Source organism: Amphiura filiformis, chromosome 1 (assembly GCF_039555335.1).
Source record: "Amphiura filiformis chromosome 1, Afil_fr2py, whole genome shotgun sequence".
In the NCBI taxonomy this organism is placed as follows: Eukaryota; Metazoa; Echinodermata; class Ophiuroidea; order Amphilepidida; family Amphiuridae; genus Amphiura; species Amphiura filiformis.
This window is the reverse complement of record NC_092628.1, coordinates 67,674,915-67,697,291: the sequence shown is the minus strand read 5'-3', so window position 1 is coordinate 67,697,291 and position 22,377 is coordinate 67,674,915. Positions and strand designations below refer to the sequence as shown.

Sequence of the window (22,377 nt, the reverse complement as noted above, 5' to 3'; positions counted from 1 at the left end):
GGTAACAATATAGCCCGATGACGGCAAAGTTCCTCTAAAGCACTACCGGTATACATAGACCCATAGGTTACAAATAGATATTAGGATTCAATGCTGATTCCTAGTTTACTTACGTAGTTCACATTCACTGCCGACAAAGCAGACAGGACAATCACAAGTGTAGAAACTACAGTAGTTATTACAGGTTCCTCCTGCTTGACATGGATTACTACCACAAGCATTAACAGCTGCAAAAAAAAAGAAAATAATGATCATGATTATGACCTAGCAGTGGAAGTCCCAAGATCAAACCTTGTCAGTCATGAAAGATCATTTCTACTATCTATAGCCCAATTAGGAATTCTCTACCTGCCCAAATTCCAGCCATTAGATCGAGGGCCAGCTTCAGCAGGGAGGTTAATCCCTTTCTGGGTGCTTCCTCGTCAGCAGCTTCTAAATAATTATATCCTCTCATTCATCTGGGAAATTGTGTAAATTTGTATCACTTCTATGGGGTTAAAATATATGAAATTATTTTGTGAATTAATGCCTCTACATGGACTCTATAAACATGTTACCTTTTGAAAATTGTCAATCCCAGGCTGTTATTAGAGAACAAAAACCTATGACAATCCAATATGTTATTTACTCATTGCTTATACCTTAGGGATCAAAATCACTGTTTAGGTAGAAATATATAATGAATTTTCAAACACACATTTTAGTGATTAGTATGGCCAACTGGCACTCAGCTGCAGACACCTCTAATATCACAAGAGCTAGATGCCAGTACATATTATTAAATCAATGAATTGTAACTTACATATTTCACATGTTGGTCCAGTGAAGCATGGTGGACACTGACATTGATAGCCTGGACACAGATTGTCACAAATGGCAGAGTTTTTACATGGATTTGAAGCACAGTAATCAATAGCTGTAAACAAAACAAAAGAAACTTAAAATAAATAAAAGAGGGATAAGCCATCATTCCATTCAAACACAAAACTTATTTCCTTTTTTGGCAATAATAATTTCAAATCCTTTTCCTCTGCAGTGACTGAAATTCTTTGCTCTGCTTTTAATATTTGTGCTTTATTTTGTTGTTATAATGCTATGTGCATTAGCCATGTTGGCTCTGGAAGTGCAGCTTTAAATTCACCAAGGTATATATATTTCAAATCCCTCCAACTATGCTCTTTCACACTATATCGAAACAGTGATATTCCAAGATTAAAGTTGCCTTTAATGATGGCTTCTTGTCAAGTTTCTTTTCAACTCAGAATTCACTTAACTTCTATGTTAACATATCCTAATTGAAAGTCTAAGGTTCTCCAAGTGCATTTACAAAGAAATTGAGAGTAATGAGCAAGAGGCATTTTTTAATACGGTATTGTTTTTGAAGAAATTATTAACTAGTTAAGTGCTCCGTTCTTTGTGGGGTGCTCAATAAATGCTATTATGTTATTAATACTTTACCTTGTTCACAGTATTGTCCAGCATGGCAAGCATCACATGTGCACTGAATGCCAGAACAACCTGCTACTTGTGTGCATGTAGCTCCATTCTGACAAAAGTTGGATGTCGAACATAGATCGATGGCTGAAATGAAATATGGTTTAAGAAAAATAGGAAATAATCAAGATGAATCACAAGGTATGACACATCTTTTGTACCAAAAAGCCAGATTATAATGGCCATAAAGTGTTCAATTGAACAGGTCTACTCACATGATATATCATTTTAACTTAATTTTGAAAAATTCATTAATTAACTAATCAAAACGTACTACCATCTAATATCAAATAATTAAACCAGACCAACATTTTCTATTTGAATTGTACTCACGTGTTTGGCAGTCTTGTCCTTGGAAGCATGGATCACAGCTACATGTATATCGTGTACAATCTCCAGGCAGAGGTAAACACACTCCTTGTTGACATGGGTTGGATGCACATGGGTCCAATACTGAAGAACAAAAAAAGACATGGTACCATTTATTTAACTTAACGGTAAGAAATGAGACACCACACCAGTAACAAATAACACAAAAGATGTCCACAACGTTTGTAGTTGTAAAGTAGACCATGATTTATTTGGTCAAACCAATTTGAAAAGACTGAGTTGCTTAGTGGCAGGAGGTACAACTCAAATCTCAAATAAAGCCACATTGGTTTGCAATTTTCAGACTTTGATAATGGGATGCTGATGTGATACAACTTTTAAATAAAATAGTAAGCATTTTATTGCATCTCATACTCTCAATTGAACGAACACAGCCTGATACAGCGTGACAATTTTTTTTGCAAACACTGCATGATTTACACCAGGGGGGGGTGCCTGTGTGTGTGTAACATGGAAGTGAATCCAACCATGCCAACACACTCAAGATTAGTTAGTATTTTAATGTATTTATGCGCTATAGTTTGAAATACGCGATATACAATCACGGTTGGATCGTGTACAGCTGTTGCAAGCTATTTTCATTCAATTGAAATTTCTAGTCTAGTCATGTTTGTCATCAATTCTATCTGTCCTATGTATAGTAGGCTTATATATCAGTGAATGAGATACTTACATTGTGAGCAATCAGATCCAGTATAACATCCTTGACATTGACATGTGTAATCAACACAAGAATTTGCATCTGGTAAACAGATACCATTATTTTGGCATGGGTTATTTGCACACTGGAATGTTCCTGTAGAAATGATTGTAATGTCATATTATGGTGGTTATTTCTTCTTAATCTGACAGGAATCAAACATTAGAGATGATTATAAATTGAGTACAGCTTTGACTAGAAACACATCAATTTTAAGTGTAGGTTACTGATGATAAAGTTAACTCGTCAACATTGGCTAAATCTGATGGCTCCTTGAGACAAAGAATTGAAGCTTATACAGTCTTATGCACATAATAAAATTGGACCCTCATAATCTGTACCTGCAAGCTGCACTTGACAGAAGTTTGTACTATTTGTTATATTTGTTATTTCATTATCAGCACCTTTATAGCCCAGATCAGTGAACAACAGTTGAACTAAAAGAAAATTATTATCTTATATGAGATAGGACACTACTTTTCTTGATAGTTATTCACACATTGGTGATAAGAAAAAAATACAATTAATGTCATTTAAGTATACATTTCTTTGTTTCCAATTATATTTGAAAAAACAACTGAATGTTACATTTAGAATCCTAATACTTACTTATTGAGCAAGTAGATCCTTCAAAGCAATCAGTGCAGTCACATTGGTAAGTAGAACATCCTGTACGTCTGCATGTACCTCCATTAGCACATGGGTTGAAGTAGCAAGGATCCAAAACTGTAATAGTACCAATCAATCAATTACCCTTTATTCATATAATCAAAATGTTAATACCCATGGACATTGAGTCTCCTAAATTTCATTAAAAAACCTTCTTATTTGAGTTTAATATATCAACATTATGTACAATTTCCTTCACACACCATCATTGTCTTCCCTCATGATCTTTTCATTGTCAAGATCATATGTCCCTCTTCTCTATTCATTGAGTAAATGTATTGTTTGTTTTCTATATTTCCGAATCCAGCGGATCAAGATTGTATACCCTCTTCCCAATTCATTGCCTACACATATAAACTGCAATTGATTAAGGATTAATTACTCTGATTCGATATTACACACTATTTTGATACTATAGAGTGTGTAGCACTGAAGGTTCAGTTAGTTTGCATAGCATTGTCAATGCACACATATTTTCTCTCACATTTGCAATCTTGATCCACACAAATTGTAAACCCTCTCATCTCAATTCACCCTCTATACTTACATGATTGACAGTTGTTTCCTACATAGCATTCAGGACACAGACATGAATACCTCTCACATTGACTACCTTCTGTCACACATTGGCCTCCATTCAAACAGGGAATGCTACTGCAGGGGTTGATGGCTGCAAGAAAGATGCACACAAATATTATGTGAAATATTTGATGTTACTAATCTCTGGCAACACCAAATCACTGTTTATGGAATAAAGCATATGAAGAAATACAAGTTCTTGAGAAACTAGAAAATTAAACAAAATGAGCCAGATGTGAGACATAGTAACTTACGTATATCGCAGGCCTGTCCAGTGAAGCAGCCGATACAATCACATATGAAGGAGGTACATGAATTTGGATCCGCTCGACAGACTGCACCATTCTGGCAATTATGATTTTGACATGGATTTACAGCTAAAATGAGAAGGAAAAAGAGACAAAGAACATTCAAATGTCACATTTGTTATAAACCCTACCTGAAATGAATATATTCAAACATAAACATGACACATCAAAATGCTTTTTTGTTTTTTCACTTGACTTACCTTGTTCACATCTGGGTCCAGTAAAACATGATGAGCAGGTACACTGGAATTCTGTACATGATGTGCCATCTCTACGGGAACAAGCACCGCCATTCAGGCAAGGAGAACTATCGCAAGGATTTTGCACTGGTGAAAATGAAAACAAGACATTCACAGAATCAGAACTTTGATTGCTTAATTGAAACAGAACTTCCTAAGTGACATAGAGGTGGAAACAATTAAATTCATAGCTTTATGCAAGCTTATTCGGTCAAAGAAAAGTGCCAAAGACTCAAGATACTGATTAAGCTCTACAAATTGTTATCAGTTTCTTCCGATTTAAAAGCTATTCTGAATGTCTAAAACACTGATTTATCCATAATTAACTCTGCATATCATTAAAAAGTTACTCATACAATGTTTATGGAAATTTAGTTAACAAGCAAAAATGCTATTGGAGAGGATCAGAAACATAAAAACAAATACATATTAGGACAACTACATGCTTTTGGAGCTTGAAAAGTTTTTTGTGGACGAGTCGATGTTTTTGTACTAGTTCATTCTGACAACACTAATTAATGTTACTTACATATCTCATGGCGACCACCTACATAGCATCCTGGACACTGACAGTTATACTCAGTGCATGAGTTGGGATGTGGCATACAATTACCACCATTCTGACATTGATGATTGGTACACTGGTTGGCACCTGTAAGAACAAAAGGTAGTTAAATAATTTAGCGATAGAATATGCTTTTGAAAGCTTATGCCTATTCATAATAAATAATCCATCCCAACAGCACTACAAGTGTCTCAATTCTAACAAGGGTTGTATGAACACTCCCTAAATTTTTCACTACACTTACGGATTTCACATAAATCGCCACTATAACAAGGTAGACACTGGCAGATATAATTCTCACAATTTGTTCCTATAGCAGCACAAGTACCTCCATTTTGACATGGGTCGGGTGAACACTGGTCTCGTCCTGAGAATTAAACATAATACAGCATCGCAGGTAATGAGTAATGTCATAAAATTAATACAAAAAATGTTTTCATAGAAGTACAAAAAAGTAACATGCATACAATTTCAAGAAACTTAATACTTCAGCAGATCTATAGTCGGTATACTTTCCTCGAGCCAGTAAAGTAAAATCAAATTTTGAGATTTTCTCAAAAATTGTTAATTTTGGTTGGAATCTGTTATGATAGTTGGATTCTTTGCATCATTTCCTTTCTGAAAATGTATACTTTTATATACTTCTCATCAGTACAGTTAGAGAATGTAAGAATTGAAAGAACAACTGAAATGTAACTTGCATATATTTAAGAGTACTTTTTGTGCACAATAATATCATAGACTCACTGGTTTGACAGTTGGGTCCTTCAAAGCATGGTTGACATGAGCATGTGTAGTCAGTGCAGCTATTGGTAACTGGGTTACAGAAGCCATTGTTTTGACATGGATTGGGAGAACACTGGTCAAGACCTAAAAAACAAAAATGAAGATAAGAAAAACAAACATTAATTTATATCAGATCATTGTATTTGTATCAATAACAATGTGAGTGAAGACCATTATGATGATGATGATGATGATGATGATGATGATGATGATGATGACAATGACGATGACGGTGATGATGATGATGATGATGATTATGATGATGATGATATTGATGAGGATGAGGAGAGAGGAGGAAGAGGAGAAAGAGGAAGAGAAAGAGGAGGAGGAGAAAGAGGTGGTGGAGGAAGAAGAAGGAAAATGAGGAGGAGGAAGGGTGGAGGTGGAAGAGGGAAGGAGAAGGAAGAGGGTAGGAGAAAGAGGGAGGAGGAAGAAGGAGGAGGAGAATGGTGAGGAGTAGGACAATGATATTTATAGCAATGATAATGAAAATGACAACGATGATAATGATACTGCTGACAACGATGATGACAACCAATGATAATGACATGGACAACAATGACGATGCTTATTATTCAACTTTTACTTCTTCACATTACTTACGTGTTTCACAGGTAGATCCAACATAACAGTTTTGACAGGTACATTGGAATTGATTGCAAGACACAGCATCTTGTGTACAGGTGCCTCCTGATCTACATGGGAAGCTATTGCATGGATTCACAGCTGAAAACAAATCAAAGTTGATGATTTAAAGTTATTTTTCAAAGAACGGCACTTGTTTACATTTTGAGAGCATGCAGAGTGTACACACGGAAGTGAGGTTCTGATTGGCTGAATCAATCGTCTGACAATCATAGCAACAAACCGATCATTTGATTGGCCGATTGTACATCAAATCGTTGGTTGGCGCAGATCAGCGCCATAATTCTATTCCCCGATGCCAGATGCTAGGAATATGAGCAAGAACCAAAGCACATAGGGGACAACTTGGTCATAAACTATCAAAGTTGAGGTATAAATGTGCAAGTGTGATATTATACTTCTGAATAGTTGCTGCATTAGGAGCCAGTATTGCAGGACATAACATATTTGGAACACTGTTTTTAACTCAGTGACAACATTCAATTCATATAGAACAGTAAAAAAATGAAACCCAAAGATGCTTTATTTAAAAACTGATTTACTGTTAACTTACGTATATCACAGAATGGTCCAGTGAAGCATTCTGGGCATTGGCAGGTATAATCCAGACATGTACCAACCACTGGCAAACAAATGCCTCCATTATGACATTGATGGCTGGAACATGCATCTAATCCTGAAAACAATACAAGAAAAAAAATTAGTATCCATTATGAACACCCACACATGTCTAAGCACTATACAACACAGACAGAAATACACTTTTCAATTTTAGTCACCTGACTGAGAACAAACATGTTAGGCATATAGACCATATCGAACACTGTGTCGCTTTTCCTCATTTAAATCAAATTCTGTCCACCATTAGGTACCACAGGGCAATTCGCACGTTTAATAATACAATAAAACATGTAACAGGTATGAATGGTTTTGGAATCTGTCACTTAAAACTTAGAACCAACGTGGCTGCCATTTCAATTGTTATACCTTTCCGCTTGAGTTTATTCGATACAGTCTATTGGTTTTGGCCTAGAGATTTTACTGCCAGGCACAGGTTTACCTTACACCTCCAACTGCGGGCATTGTAATCATTGCACTTTTTTATCCTTTTCTTTATGTTTTATTTATTTATTTACGTGGGATCTAAGGACACACACACACACATGAAAGTGTACTTACTTGTTTCACAGTGAGTTCCTACAAAGCACTCGCTGCATTGGCAGGAGTAGGCTGTACATGATGTAGTTGATTTCACACACTGCCCATTCAAGCATGGATTGATTGCACATGCGTCAACAGCTAAAATGGGAACAAAGTCAATACAAAGTGAGAACTGTTAACAATATATTTCAATGTAAAAGACAGAATTGTGTATTTGCATTTTGATATGATAGTCGGGCACATTTTGATTGGTTGTATCATTTAACCCTTTATCATATGCATTTCACTTTTCTTACTTCACCTGATTCATTAATAAATAAAAGAAAATCTCATTTAAATTTAAATTCAAATTTAATAACACTTCATCAAAACACACAATACTTTTTTTGGGTTGTTACTTACGTGTCTGACATGTGTCCCCGGTGAAGCAAGATGAACATTCACAGGTATATTCAGAACATGGATTAGTGAGCGACGGACGACAGAATCCAGAATTAGCACATGGCTCATTGGCACATGGGTCTAGAGCTATACAGAAAATAATGTTAAATATGAAAATAACAATTATAAAATAATACATCTACAAAGTTCTTTTAAAAGCAAACCAGACATTTTACAAACCAACCATCTTAAATGTTATGTTGTTACCTGATGTGTTCGAAAGTACTGGCTGCATAACAAATTCTCAGACAGAGCATGTACATTTGAATTCAGCCTGTGCATCCATCAAGCTTATGACACCATAATGTATAATGTCTAATCTGTGCAATTCATCAACCACTTGCTTCTGCAAAGTATGCACACAACCTAATTCATGCAAGCAATTGTACAACTGTGTCTGAAGATTAAATATACAAACAGTACACTCCTGTCTGTTCATTTATTCAATATGTGCTGTAAATCACACACTGATAGGAAGCTGAATGTCTGCACTGGTTTCTGATTGCATTCTTAGGCTCCTCAAACCTGAACCAGTTTACTTAATAAACTTATGATTTACTGACTGTCCTTGTAAGTTTAAACTTTCATATAACTTTAAAACAAAACAACAATAACCAATTTCTACATTTTATGTTTATGTACTAATTGAATGTGAGATGTGCATATGTAAGCATCTTTTAGTATATATTCTAACCAAATATGAAACAAATACTTACGTTCGGTACACCCCGTTCCTGTCCAACACCCTTCACATACACACATTGCTTCTGTACAAGATGTTGCTAAACAGTTGCCACCATTAAAACAGGGGGTGTTGTCACATGGATCAAGCACTGAGAAACAAAATAAAGATCATTCATGTCAAAATAATCACACCCCTTTTTGTCTAGAAATCATTTTTTGTACTAAAAGGGCCTCATGGAACCATCAACTTTATGCCCAAAGTAATATATTCTAACAAAAATGACTTGGTCAGTCCACCCATTAAATAAAATAAAATGAGAGGCTAAAACCACTTGCTCCAAGGACTGACAAGGAATTTCCCTCTTCACAGCTCCTTCCAATGTAAGATGAGGTTATCATCCCTGTAGGAAGCCCAATCAGTCAAATGAAAGTTTAATCTCCCTACTATGCTTCAAATTCTAAAACATATTGTTATTGCTATCATTATTTGCAAAATAACTTTAAATTACTGTCAGAGTACTTTAATTACGCAATCTCATTTGCATAAAATCATAGCTATATGTACACTGCAATTGTAATTTCCCAACAAACATCATCTCATATCTAAATCTTGTGAGATTAATATCATTTCTCTACTCAGAAATGGGTATTAAGATCTAGTCTACTCCTTTTTGCAATGTTACACCTAAGTGACACCATTGACAGGCTATTCTTGAGGTGTAGCTATACTTACATGTTTCACAATTAGTCCCAGAGTAGCACCCACTGCAGCCACATGTGTAGCGTGTACATGAGCCTATTAACAGAGTACAGGATCCTCCATTCTGACAAGGGTTAACACCATTGGTACATGCATTGATACCTGCAGAGATAATGGTATGGATCAGATAAATATCAATGATTGGATTTTATCTATCACAGACCTATGAACCAAATACATGGCTCAACATGTAGGCTGCTACATCATTTGAAACACTCTTCCTGGATACATTTGATTAAACCAATTGACCATATAAAGTTCATGATGTTTAGGCAAACTTCCATTCTCTTTTAATTGTTACTTTTCACTTGTCCTAATTTCAGCCAGCTTCTAGGCCAAAAGAAGTGATGTGTTAATTGACAGATATGATGATGTGTACTTGCACCACGAAGTATACATTTTACAACACAGTTAGTTATCAATTACATGTCACAATCAATTCAATTTAGAAATAGGCACTGACAAAACAAAGTTAAGTGTTTAATAATAATTATCAACATAGGTAATTTGTCACTATTAACTAGAGCGGTTCTCAGGCTTCGCGGTTCTCTGCTTTGGTGGTTTGTTTTGGTACTGAATGGTACATGTGTTTGGGTGATCATTGATGGTGTTTGTGATTGATTGGTTTAGGTTGGGTGATGTATGTTTTGTTTCTGTTCAGAACCTTGTGGGGATTTGGCCAGTCGATGGGTGGGGGTAATAAATTAGTTAAATGTTTGTAAGAAGGGAAAGTGAGAGGTTAGAGAGTTAAAATGAGGTAGACGGTAGAGGTTTGTAAAGGTTGAAGGGAAAACATAGGAGCATGGACACTTGGCCTGGTGAAATAGTTGTTGAATAGAAGTTAAATGTATAATGTTTGTTGATGAATGAGACCGATTTGACCGAATTAATTACACGTCTGTCTGCAGTGGATACTTTGAAGGGAAGTGACGGGCCCGGGTTGCCAAAAGATTTCAGCCCGAATTATGGGTCAAATAATCGAAAAAGTCGCCCAATTTTTCTCTTTACCATTGGTTTCTATGGGACATGAAATGATCGGAAGTCGCGGAGCCAATGTTGAAAAAGTCGCCCAATTTTTTTCTTAACCATTGGTTTCTATGGGACAGGAAATTGTCAAAAGTCGCGAAAATCTTCAAAAGTCGCCCAATTGCGCTACCACATCGCGGGTTTGGCAATCCTCACTCACTGACGGGCGCATGTGACGCTTTCTTTGGCGTGGTGTAAACAAAAACATGGAATATAGCATAGGCGTCGCAACATCATTTAAATTAATTATTATTTACCGATACAACATTGTAGGCGTTTCAATGTACAAAAACTTGTGTCATAGCGTTACGTAATCGCTATCATCATCATCAATTCGCTCAACACGATGAGTCATTCATCAAGTCAAGTACCAATTTCCTTGATGTGTTTATTATACAGGTTTGGGCAAAATCGATTTTTCTTTTATAATATCCCGTGGACGGCAATGCACAAAACGTACTACGCCATAATATAAATAAGGCTAAATAAAAATAAAATGATGTTTCCGGTAACATGCTCTGAAAAAATTGGGACGGAAGGAAGGAAAAAAAATTATTTACACATACTGAAATTTCGACCCAATTTAACACTTGAAGGCTAGCCAATAGAAAAACAGTATGACTCGGGGTCTCAATCGCAAAAGCTCTTCTCATACTACACAAGTGTGTCGTACTGTCCAATATCATTTACCTACTCTCTGTCATTCACTGTTCTTGTCTATATATAAAAGCTTTTTCTGTTTGTGCAATTATAGAAAACTGCTACATACAATTTGGAAATTTATGCAATACAAAACACTAAACAGATAAAATAATATTTTGAAATGACCATAATTAGGGGTAGAAAAAAGTAAGGAGTCCAAACTCCAAATGGACCCTCTTATCTTAAATCCAAAAATAGGGTCCATAACCAAACTTTTGGGATCCAAAAATAGTCAAATATAATATTAACTTGTAAACAGTTAATGACTTGAACGTGAAATCAATAAGTGTAATTGAAACCAATTTTTTAAGTTTACCTGACTTGGGGATCAAATCTCGACAGAGGTTTCTTGCCAATACAACATTTTACTAATTTGACCTCAGATGACCCCTGGTGACCCCCAAATGACCTTACCAAAATATGGCTCTAAATGGTGACTGTATCCACCAAGTTTCATGCCCATATGACAGTTTTTACTAATATGACCTCTGGTGACCCCAAAATGACCTTCAAAAAATTTGGCTGTAAATGTTGACTGTACTAACCATGTTTCATGCCCATATGACAGTTTTAACTAATTTGATCTCTGGTGACCCCAAATGACCTTCAAAAAATTTGGCTCTAAATGTAGACTGTATTAACCAAGTTTCATGCCCATATGACAGTTTTAACGAATTTGACCTCAGATGACCTCTGGTGACCCCAAATGATCTTCAAAAAATTTGGCTCAAATGTAAACTGTACTTACCAAGTTTCATGTCCATATGACAGTTTTAACTAATTTGACCTCGGATGACATATGGTGACCCCGAAATGACCTTAAAAATTTGGCTCTAAATGTTCACTGTATTAACCAAGTTTCATGCCCATATAACAGTTTTAACTAATTTGACCTCAAATGACCTCTGGTGACCCGAAATGACCTTAAAAGAATTGGCTCTAAATGTTGACTGTACTAACCAAGTTTCATGTCCATATGACAGTTTTAACTAATTTGACCTCAGATGACCTCTGGTGACCTCAAAATTACCTTCAACAAATTTGGCTCTAAATGTTGACTGTATTAACCAAGTTTCATGCCCATATGACAGTTTAACCTAATTGACCTCAGATGACCTCTGTTGACCCCGAAATGACCTTCAAAAATGTGGCTCTAAATGTTGACTGTATTAACCAAGTTTCATGCCCATATGACAGTTTAACCTAATTTGACCTCAGATGACCTCTGTTGACCCCGAAATGACCTTCAAAAAATTTGGCTCTAAATGTTGACTGTATTAACCAAGTTTCATGCCCATATGACAGTTTTAACTAATTTGACCTCAGATGACCTCTGGTGACCCCAAATGACCTTCAAAAATTTGGCTCTAAATGTTGACTGTACTAACCAATTGTCATGCCCATATGTCAGTTTTAATAATTTGACCTCAGATGACCTCTGGTGACCCCAAAATGACCTTCCAAAATTTTGGCTCTAAATATTGACTGTACCCACCAAGTATCATGCCAATGTGATGTGACAGTTTTTACTAATTTGACCTTTGGTGACCCCGAAATTACCCTCCACAAATTTGGCTCTAAATATTGAATCTACCCTATCAAGTTTCATGCCCATATGATAGTTTTTACTAATTTGACCTCAGATGACCCCTGGATGACCTTGACCCATTAACCAATACAAACTTGTTCTGTCTAGGGTCATGATGAACCCACCCACCAAAAAAGTTTGGGTCAAATAATAATTGCCCTTGTAAAACAAACTGGGACATCCCCATACCCCCATTTAACATGTGCTTAATATCTGTATCATCCAAGTATCCTCATCTTCAATGCAACGCTCACTATTTATCGCTATGGAATTATATTTACATGTTGAAAAAGGTAGGCCTAGGGTTGAGTTTCTTGACGGAATATTATGCAGGCCTGCACGAGCTGCATGAGAAAATAAATGTTGGTTAATCCTGAAATCTGCCAGGTTAGTTATTTTAATTTTTATTATATCGGTGCTGACAAAATGCACAACTTCCTGAACGTTTATAAATTGAAATGAACAGTCTTTTATTCATACTTGATAGGGGTTTATCGTTGAGTGTCTAGGACAAGATTACACAATTTTTCGCCTACATCATTTTTAGCATTTTAACTTTTTATTACTTGCTCTTTTTAATACTGAGCTTTATGGGAATTAGTTCGACAACAACACCGATTTAATGAGCGTTAGGCCTTTGTCTTATAGTGTTAGGCCTACTATTACCGTTTTTATCAAATTTTTTGCGGACACAGACAAAATACCCAGCAAACACAAAACGTTTTCGACATCATTCGCAAAAGGTTATAAAAGGTTGTCAGAAAACGTTTAAATGTCGGGTTATATAAAGGGTATATTAAGAGTATAAAACATTTTCATAACCTTAAAAACATTTTTGATAATCTACTGCTCAGCAAACAAAAATGTTTTACAGAAAACGCTTAAATGTCGGGTTATATAAAGGGTATAAAAACGTTTTAATAACATTCCAAAAACATTCTTGAAAACTTGATACAAAACATTCTAAACAGAATGTTATTTTGGGGTTGAAAAATATTTATGAAAAAATGTTTGCCCAAAATATTTTCAATAACGCTTTAAAAACGCTTTTCATGACCTTTATATAACCCGACATTTAAATGTTATTAAAAGGTTTTGAAAAAAACATTTTAAGAACATTTCTGTGTTTGCTGGGTTCAAACATTTTAACATAATGTTATTTAAGTATTGACACAATATTTGGCAAAATGTTTGTAAAATAGTTTACAATAACATTTTTGAAAACATTGAAAAATATTGTTGTATTGTGTTTTTCATACAAAAACGCTTTTAAAACGTTATCATGACCTTTATATAACGCGACATTATAATGTTATTAAAACGTTTTTAGCTAAACCAAAAGCCAAAATATAACTTATTTAAAACGTTTTTAAAACGTTTTTGTGTTTGCTGGGTAGTTCAATAGTTTTTGAATAGTTGTAGGCCTACTTAATATTACGAGTCCTGCTGCACGCTGTTTTCATAAATAAAATAGTTGTGCATAGGCCTAGGCCTATACCCGGGGGGGGTACTCAAATTTTTTTTGGGTAGGGGTGTGCCTCCGAAGATTTTGAAGTAGTACCCATGTCTATACCACTTCAAACCCGATTTTTACTACCGATGCATATACCAACATAGAATAGACACCCATGACTATACCAGTTGAAAAGACAAAAATACCACCCATTGATATACCAACCCCATATAGGCCTACTGACCCATCCATATATACCACTATACTTTTAGAATACCGTAAAAAATTTTCAGATCACGTTTTTAATTTCTTGTTTACTGTATTTTGTATTTTTTTATTCTATTTATCAAGGGTCTATCATTTATTGATTATTATTATTTTGTTTGTTAGGGCGTTAATTATGTGTACCCCGGTGGTGAATTATAGGGCAAAGATTTTTGGCAGGCCAAAAGGGGGGAGCGATTTTGGCAGAACATTTTGAGAATTCACCACCCAGCAGTACACAATTGTTGCACCGCCCTTATTTTGTAATGAACTCATACAAATCCAAAATATATTTATTGTTGTTTTGTTTTCTCAGTTTCCCAATTTATGTTCGTTTGTCTTGTAGGGGCCGATATCTAGCCTAGTTTGTAACAAGTATTGTGTAGGGAAAGATGATTCTTGCACTTATTTATATTTTATTTAACAACATACAAAAACCACGAAACAGTGGCGCAGCCAGTGTCCCCCGCTCATCATGGCCTTTGGTTCATGCAAGTAAGTCGATTGACGGAAGATGTCTGTGAAAAAAATTGGATGAGCAATCATAAAATCTGTACCCTGCATGGTGAAAGAAGAACGGAAAAATAATTTTTTTTTTTATTTATATTTTTTGTACGGTACCTTTTTCTTTCTACTCATGATTTAATGAAATTTTAAACGAATTTAATATTTGTTCAATGCAATTGCAATTATCATTGAATTATCGAACCAAAACAACATCAATTTGACCCATGCACATCGATCGTGTATGATTTTGGCAGTGCTGTCGCGTGTGTCATGTCAGCTGAATTCGGCACCAAAAATAATACTCAACTTTACACTAAAAACTTACCCGATTGTTGAAAAACCTATTTATATGATTCGATGCATTTAAAAATCGGCAGTTAATTTACTTTAGTTTTGCGATCCCGAGTTCTGAGAGGCAAAACTGACTTAAAAAACAGCGATGAAAAAATTGCTGTTGCAACTTCGATACCGATTAATTTCAGTGATTTATCAAAACTGGCCGGGGTAAACAGAAGTAGTGCTGGGCTCGTATATACTACACCGGAAGAGTGTCGCCATCTGTTTGCAATGACAACTCAACGTTTGCTAATCGGACTATCAATTGATTTGCCCAGCTCTGAATTTATGGTTCTGATTTGCCTTATTTGGATAGCGATGTACCTTATTTGGAGACGATCAGACAATTTATTTTCGTGAAATTTATGCAAGTGAGTTTAAAGATTTTCGACCCATTGATATACCAAAATCTGATTTAGACCCCATTTGAATACCAATTTTAACTTACTACCCATGCGTATACCACAAAAACGGAAAAAATAAGGGGTCATTGACATACCAAGCGGCCGAAAATGCGACCCATGTTTGCGGCACATCCCCGTATGGCCATTTGTACTGAGTACCCCCCCCCCCGGGGGCCTATATCGCGATAAATATTATCTATAAATTCAACTGTATTTCTTTAATCATTGAATGGCAGAAAGTCGGGGGAAAATAAAATAATGTGATTTCCAACAACTTCATATCAGAATTTCGACACGGACGACTCTTGAAAAATTTTATTTTTTCCAAAAGTGGCATAAATTATTTTTTTTGCGGCACCAAAAAAGCCCGGTACCCCAGGTCAACATAAAAAGTGGTAACCATGTGTGTTCTTCCTTTTTTCAAAACCCCCCTTTTCACTGATTTTTCATTGATTTTACCCCTTTTTTGCCAAATCACTGACAAAATCAGGGTAAAAATACTTTTTTCAAGGTTTTCAATGAGAAGATTTCCAGACACCCCTTTTCAATGACTCCAAATATTTTAATATATTAAGTAGGGGGAAGTGGGGCAAATTGGTCCACCTAATGTCCCATTTTGCCCCACCAGATTTTACTCGGCTATAATACTAATACTCGGCAACTTGCGACAAGTGACCACTACAAAACAAAATGTACATCGCCAAGAGTCTAGTAGACTTACGTTTCACAAAAATTGGTGCCGGTCGGCTTCGGCTTCATTATTTTATTAAGGTGTCTTTAAAAGGCGTCCCCATTTTACCCCACTGCAAGATTTTTCTGTAACAGAGGCTGGGGTAAAATGGGACAGCTGGGGTAAAATGGGACGCCATTGATTTACTATGGGACTTTTTTTCTTGGGGCAAAATGGGACAGTTTGAGCTAGCACACAGTAAATCAATGGCGTCCCATTTTACCCCAATTTGGCATATTTCTAAAAGAAAGCTTTTTTTATAATTTTCGAAGAAAAAAGTTACAATTTTTGTCTTATTTAATTGAAAGGGTAGCTTAGAAGTTATTTTTTAATTTGAGAAACACTAATCCGGACCATTGATTCAGATATTGATCCACAAGTCGCGACCTCTGCTTAGACATGACAAAAAAATGGAATACTTATTTTGATGTGTTAAGCTTACGGCCCTCAGAAGTTCCTGTTTAATGAAGAATGGTACTTTTAAACGGGTTGAAATATAAATAGACATTATATCAAAGTTATTTTGTTGCAAAATGGGCAAAATGTGACTATTTTAAGGTATAAAAGTAGTTTCGAAATCACTGTCCCAAATTACCCTGTGTCCCAATTTGCCCCAAGTTACCCTAGGCCTACAAAATGTGCAAGTATGAACATTACTTTGTGTCTGTTGTACTCCATAAATCGGACTTACACTTGGGACTTACCGTTGGCGAGATATGGACCAAAACGTATATTTTCAATGGTCCATAGCCATAGGATTATATATTTTCTGTCTGTCGACAGACAAAAAAACCGGACAAAAAATACAAATCGAATATATTTGCCGATATCTCTGGAAAGGGAATGAATTTACAAGATTCCTTTGGCAATTACACAGTAGGGCCTATGTATGTAGGGCTGAAGACATCGATCAAACGAACCTGTGAAATACCCCTTTTTTTTTAAATTTCACGAAGACAATGCTCAGAATACCCCCCTTTTTTCGCGATTTCATGGGTCCGCGATTTCAGTCAACAAAATACCCTTTTCTGCGAAATTTAGAACACACATGGTTACCACTTTTTCGGGCAAAAAAGAGGGCGGGCGGGTTACCGGAAACCGAATTTTATTTTTAGTAGGCCTAACAAGATGAGTCATACATCATAGTTTATTGGTATCACATTGATACAACCTGATTGGTCCCCATATTTTACTGCTAGAAAGCCGATTGGTCAAAAAGCCACTTGAACATTTGCCCACACATTGATCAGCCACTTTGACCTTTTTATCACGACTTGATCACGCGCCAATAGTGACAAGTAGGTCTATTACTAGTAGGGATTTTACCATTTCAATATTACATTCGCATGGACGGTCATTTTTTTTGCTTGGTCGCTAGGATTCTAGCGAGTAGATTTCTTGCAATATTTGGCTTATTTACCATCCAATTTATATCCTACAATGTACCTGTATATCATTAGCATATCAAGCACGGCCCAACAAAAATTGTTTTTTGAGGTTTCTGATCGTCACGCTGAAACACTTTTAAGGACACAATTTTCTCCGTTTTCCCAGCCATTTTGTTTACTCGTTGTTAACGACGTAACTGATTAGTCTCGACCCCAGAGTGCAACGTGGCTGTATCGCTAACATGACTTGAAGACAGAAACCGGCTGTAAAAGAGGTGGGTCATCTCATGAGATCTTGTGACTTGCATTGTTTCATCTCGTAAGGTCGATGGCTCAAAAATTATCTTTGAAGTATCACAAATTCCAAGTGTAAGGTACTTGGATACATTAAACAGGATAATTATGATTTAGAAATCAGATATGTGAGTACCAATTTTATATAAATTGACTCAATTGCAAAAAAATGTTGCTACGTTTGTATAGATCCCCATGACACACACAGTGGCATAAGCCAGTCTCTGTGTACAAACGGCGTACACGAGACTGGCAAGTCTATACCACATCGTTACGACTCTAAAAGCGACCGAGTCAATGGGGGGATATACTATCATGACTATTGGGCAACTTCCACTTGATTGGCCCTCAGCCAGTCTGAGATAGAAGTATAAATTCGTAACCAATGGCAACAGTAGGCAAAACCGGCTATGCACGACTATGTGCACGACTATATGGACCAACCTCTGGTTGCATCGCACGGAATACAGAGTTGCCAATGCAGATTAATAAGGTATAATATTGGGTGACTTTGTGAACGTCCAACTAAATTAGTACAATTCTGAATACTTCGTTATTCTTTTTGTAGATGTTGACTACCATTCAAATTTAATAGGTTTCATCATTAGCACACACTTGACATATCCTGAAAGTGTCACTGAAAAAAAATACTTCGTTTGTCTGCTTTTTTGTATACAAGAAACACATGAGACATCTGTTTGTGTGGACTTTGTGCAAGGAGCCCAAATCCCCACAAAAAAGGCTTTATCTTCACATTATGAAGCATGCACAATGAATTCCCAATCCAAGGTAGAGAGAGAATTATAGCAAAATGAGCAGTACATAAGGTAACATTAAAACTGTGTAACCTTTTTGTCTGGTATTACTATGATGTATGAACCTGTTTACATTACAAGCTACAAATTCTTGATGCATCAACTTACGTATTTCACAATTCTGTCCAGTGTAGCATGCTGGACAAGCACAGATATGTTCTGTGCATGATGTACCGTCCCTCTTACCACAAGCTCCTCCATTTTGACATGGGTTTGGCTGGCATGGATCAAGCACTGAAATACAAAGATTTGATATATTTTTATTTGAAAACTCAAACATCTTGATCAGGGTTATAGCTAGCTCAAGTTGAGTGCCGGCTAATTTTACTATCCAATTAAAGGGCTAGCTTGGCGCTCAATCTTTTTATGGAACACAAGGGATCTGGGAATAGGCTAGGGGTATACCCCCATTTTTTTTTTTTTTACTCTTTTTATGATAAATAAAACATTTGTGGGAAAAAAAAAAAAAAATTTTAGTGCCGGTTACCCCCGACCGGCACCGACCAGCGTGGCTATAACCCTGATCTTGATATCCACCCTTTACGACTTCAATATTACACAAATGTGTTACATACTTTGACAGTTAGTTGTACATTGAGATTTAACACTAAAGGAATCAAAACACACTCCAGCATGACAAAATAGCAAGAAATAATATAAACTCTTCAAAAAAAGTTTGGAAACTTTCAACAACGGGCTGTATATCAGTAAATCTATCACCACATTGTTTCATATCAGTGAAAACATTGTTCTTTCTTGTTTGCAGTATATCATTTTGAATGAAAAGTACTAGGCTGGTTTAAGACAGATTTTGCTTGAAGATTGGAATGCAATCCCTCAGGAGTGTGTGGCCAGGTTGATAAAAAGCATGAGTAGAAGATGCAATGCTGCTGTGAACGCATATGGGTTCTCTACTCGTTACTGATTTTAAGTAAGCGGTGATTGTTTTAATGAAACAGTGTGATATTCCTTACTCATGTTTACTAATGCAAATGGCGCAGACAATGGCACATTTGGCACATTTTGTTTGAGACCTCCAAGTGTTTCAAAGACAGTTACTCAGCCGTGGAATAAGTTATCGTAGCAAATGAGGCAAGCAATATGGAGATAGATTTCAACAATTTCTGGTATACAGCCTTTTTGGAAAGTTTTCAAACTTTTAAAGAGTTTACATACATGCAAAGATTTATATATTGCACCTTGTTCTACATCAATATGCATAGTATAGTTTAAACTGTACACCACAGGTGCTCCTTTTCGTAGTTCCTCCCTTTTTTGTCCATTTCTCAAAATATTACATCTAACAAATGAAGTGGAAAAGTACAGAGAGTACTTACAAATGTGGCAGGTATCACCAGTGAAGCATCCTGGACAGGCACAAGTAAAGTCTGAGCAGGAACCTGGTACTAGATTACATGTACCACCATTGTTACAGGGACGACTCTGACATGCACTCGTAGCTGGAAAGAAATGATTGAAAAACACAAGATAGATACATTTAAAAACAGGGAATTTTGACAGGAACATATATTCTTGTGGCAGTGGCGAGGATAATCTCTTTCCATTTTGCCAGCTGCTAATGGTGAATGCAGAAAATATTGGTGATACAATATTTACCTACTCATGGAAGAAAGCTGGCTTATATCTTTTATTCATTATTTTCTATTTCCATCAAATTAGAAAAAACAAACAAGAATTTTAAAAGGCACGACTGATATGGCTGATGTGACATAGATAAAAAGCTGTTAATTATATACTCTTTACTTTTGCACATCACAATCACTTTAGAATTGACAAGATATGCAGACAGAAAAAAAAGTGAACTTACATGTTTGACAATATTGTCCCGAAAAGCAGCCATCACATTGACATCGGGAGTTGACACATGAACCAGCTTCAGGTACACATACTCCACTGTTAAAACATGGGTTGGGCTCACAGGCAGCCAGAGCTGAAAAATGGATCATAATTATCAAAGTTATGAAGCAAACTAATTTTATGTTGCATTATTACTGCTCTTTGTCATAAAAAATACAAACTCTGATACTTGACAGGGCAATGTTTTGATTTCTTCAAAATTAATATTTAAATAAGGTCATAAAGATAAGATCTGCCTATATGTACACTACCAGATACCTATTGCTGCTGCCCCAGAGGTACCCTGCAGCCTAGCTACTTCATTGGTACTCTAGAGTACCTGTGTGGGTACTCGAGTACACACACTGGAATCACATGTACAGTACACACACTGGTATGGGATTTAGAGAAAACGATAGGAATTTTTATTTTGCCTATCCTCTACCGTGTGATAGACGACAGGCAGGTCCAATATTTTGAGTAGTATATGCCGGCGCACTATCGTTTATTCTCGTTCTTAGTCAGTTAAATATTATTTTAATAACTGTAAACAATTTTTTTTAGCAAAAACTAAGTTACCGTCATAAAACTCCCCTCATTATAAAATGAACGAAACTTGTTTACAACTTCACGTATTCTGTTGCGCGTACTGCTAGCGAGTTCGCATATTCCGCACTAGTCTACGCATCCAGCACGATACATACGCGCACCTCTACACGCGTGTTATGCATTATCAAGACGCAAGATGATGTGGGGTCGTCTACGGCCTGATAGACGGCACCCGAAATCATGCGATTGTCCAATCAGAAATGTGTCTACGAACTAGACCACTCCCACTGACTAAGAATGGTACTGCACGGATACCAAGTAGCTTGGCAGCTGTGTACCTTTTGGGTCTGCACCGATAGGCACATGGTAGTGTATTTTGGATGTTTACATGGCAGTCATATTAAGATTCAAAATGGCTGCCATTTTACCTACCTATCTGACACCTTTCTCCTGTCCAGCATCCCATGCAATCACATGTGTAAGTGTCACATGACCCTTGTACACGATTACACACTCCATTGTTTTCACATGGATTGGGTAAACACTGGTCTTTGTCTGTTAGATGAAAACAAATTATTGTTACAAGAAGAAGGAAGTAAACAAGTATGTTTCACTTAAAAAAATTGTTTCAAATGATTAGCAATTTAACAACAAAATTAATTAACAATCTTATTATGCAACTCAAAATTGATACTTTGGCAGGTTGTACAATAAGGTAGACATGCTTATAAAGTGACTTGTGGTGTCCCATATTGTAAAATTACTCTGTTACTTTTTGTAATGACATAATATTGACTTCATAAACATAGTATAGATATGGTTTAAATAAAACTATTACACACCATTGTGAAAGAGATTACAATACTGTCTTAATTCTGAATGCACCCAAAAATAATTCTTGCTGAAACATCTGGCTCAAGCAATTATCTAGTCTATCAAAGAAAATTAGTCTGAAATTTTAAAATTCTCTACATCTGGATGGGCCTTTCATTGTGGTGGCTGAAACTGTCCCATTTGACAACATTCTCAAAATCAGTAACAAG

The 22,377-nt window shown here is 36.1% G+C and overlaps 1 protein-coding gene across 1 annotated transcript in view; it reads right to left on the bottom strand.

Moving 5' to 3' along the window:
• LOC140151676 (uncharacterized) overlaps positions 1–22,377 on the bottom strand; it is a 96,924-nt gene that overhangs the window by 45,743 nt on the left and 28,804 nt on the right. The window contains 22 exon segments of the mRNA XM_072174015.1: positions 114–227; positions 803–916; positions 1,459–1,581; positions 1,828–1,947; positions 2,558–2,680; positions 3,194–3,310; positions 3,801–3,923; positions 4,087–4,209; positions 4,341–4,466; positions 4,909–5,031; positions 5,189–5,311; positions 5,692–5,814; positions 6,334–6,456; positions 6,929–7,051; positions 7,555–7,674; positions 7,939–8,064; positions 8,694–8,810; positions 9,395–9,523; positions 19,037–19,162; positions 20,266–20,388; positions 20,757–20,879; positions 21,767–21,889. Coding sequence (XP_072030116.1) covers positions 114–227; positions 803–916; positions 1,459–1,581; positions 1,828–1,947; positions 2,558–2,680; positions 3,194–3,310; positions 3,801–3,923; positions 4,087–4,209; positions 4,341–4,466; positions 4,909–5,031; positions 5,189–5,311; positions 5,692–5,814; positions 6,334–6,456; positions 6,929–7,051; positions 7,555–7,674; positions 7,939–8,064; positions 8,694–8,810; positions 9,395–9,523; positions 19,037–19,162; positions 20,266–20,388; positions 20,757–20,879; positions 21,767–21,889 — 2,685 coding nt within the window.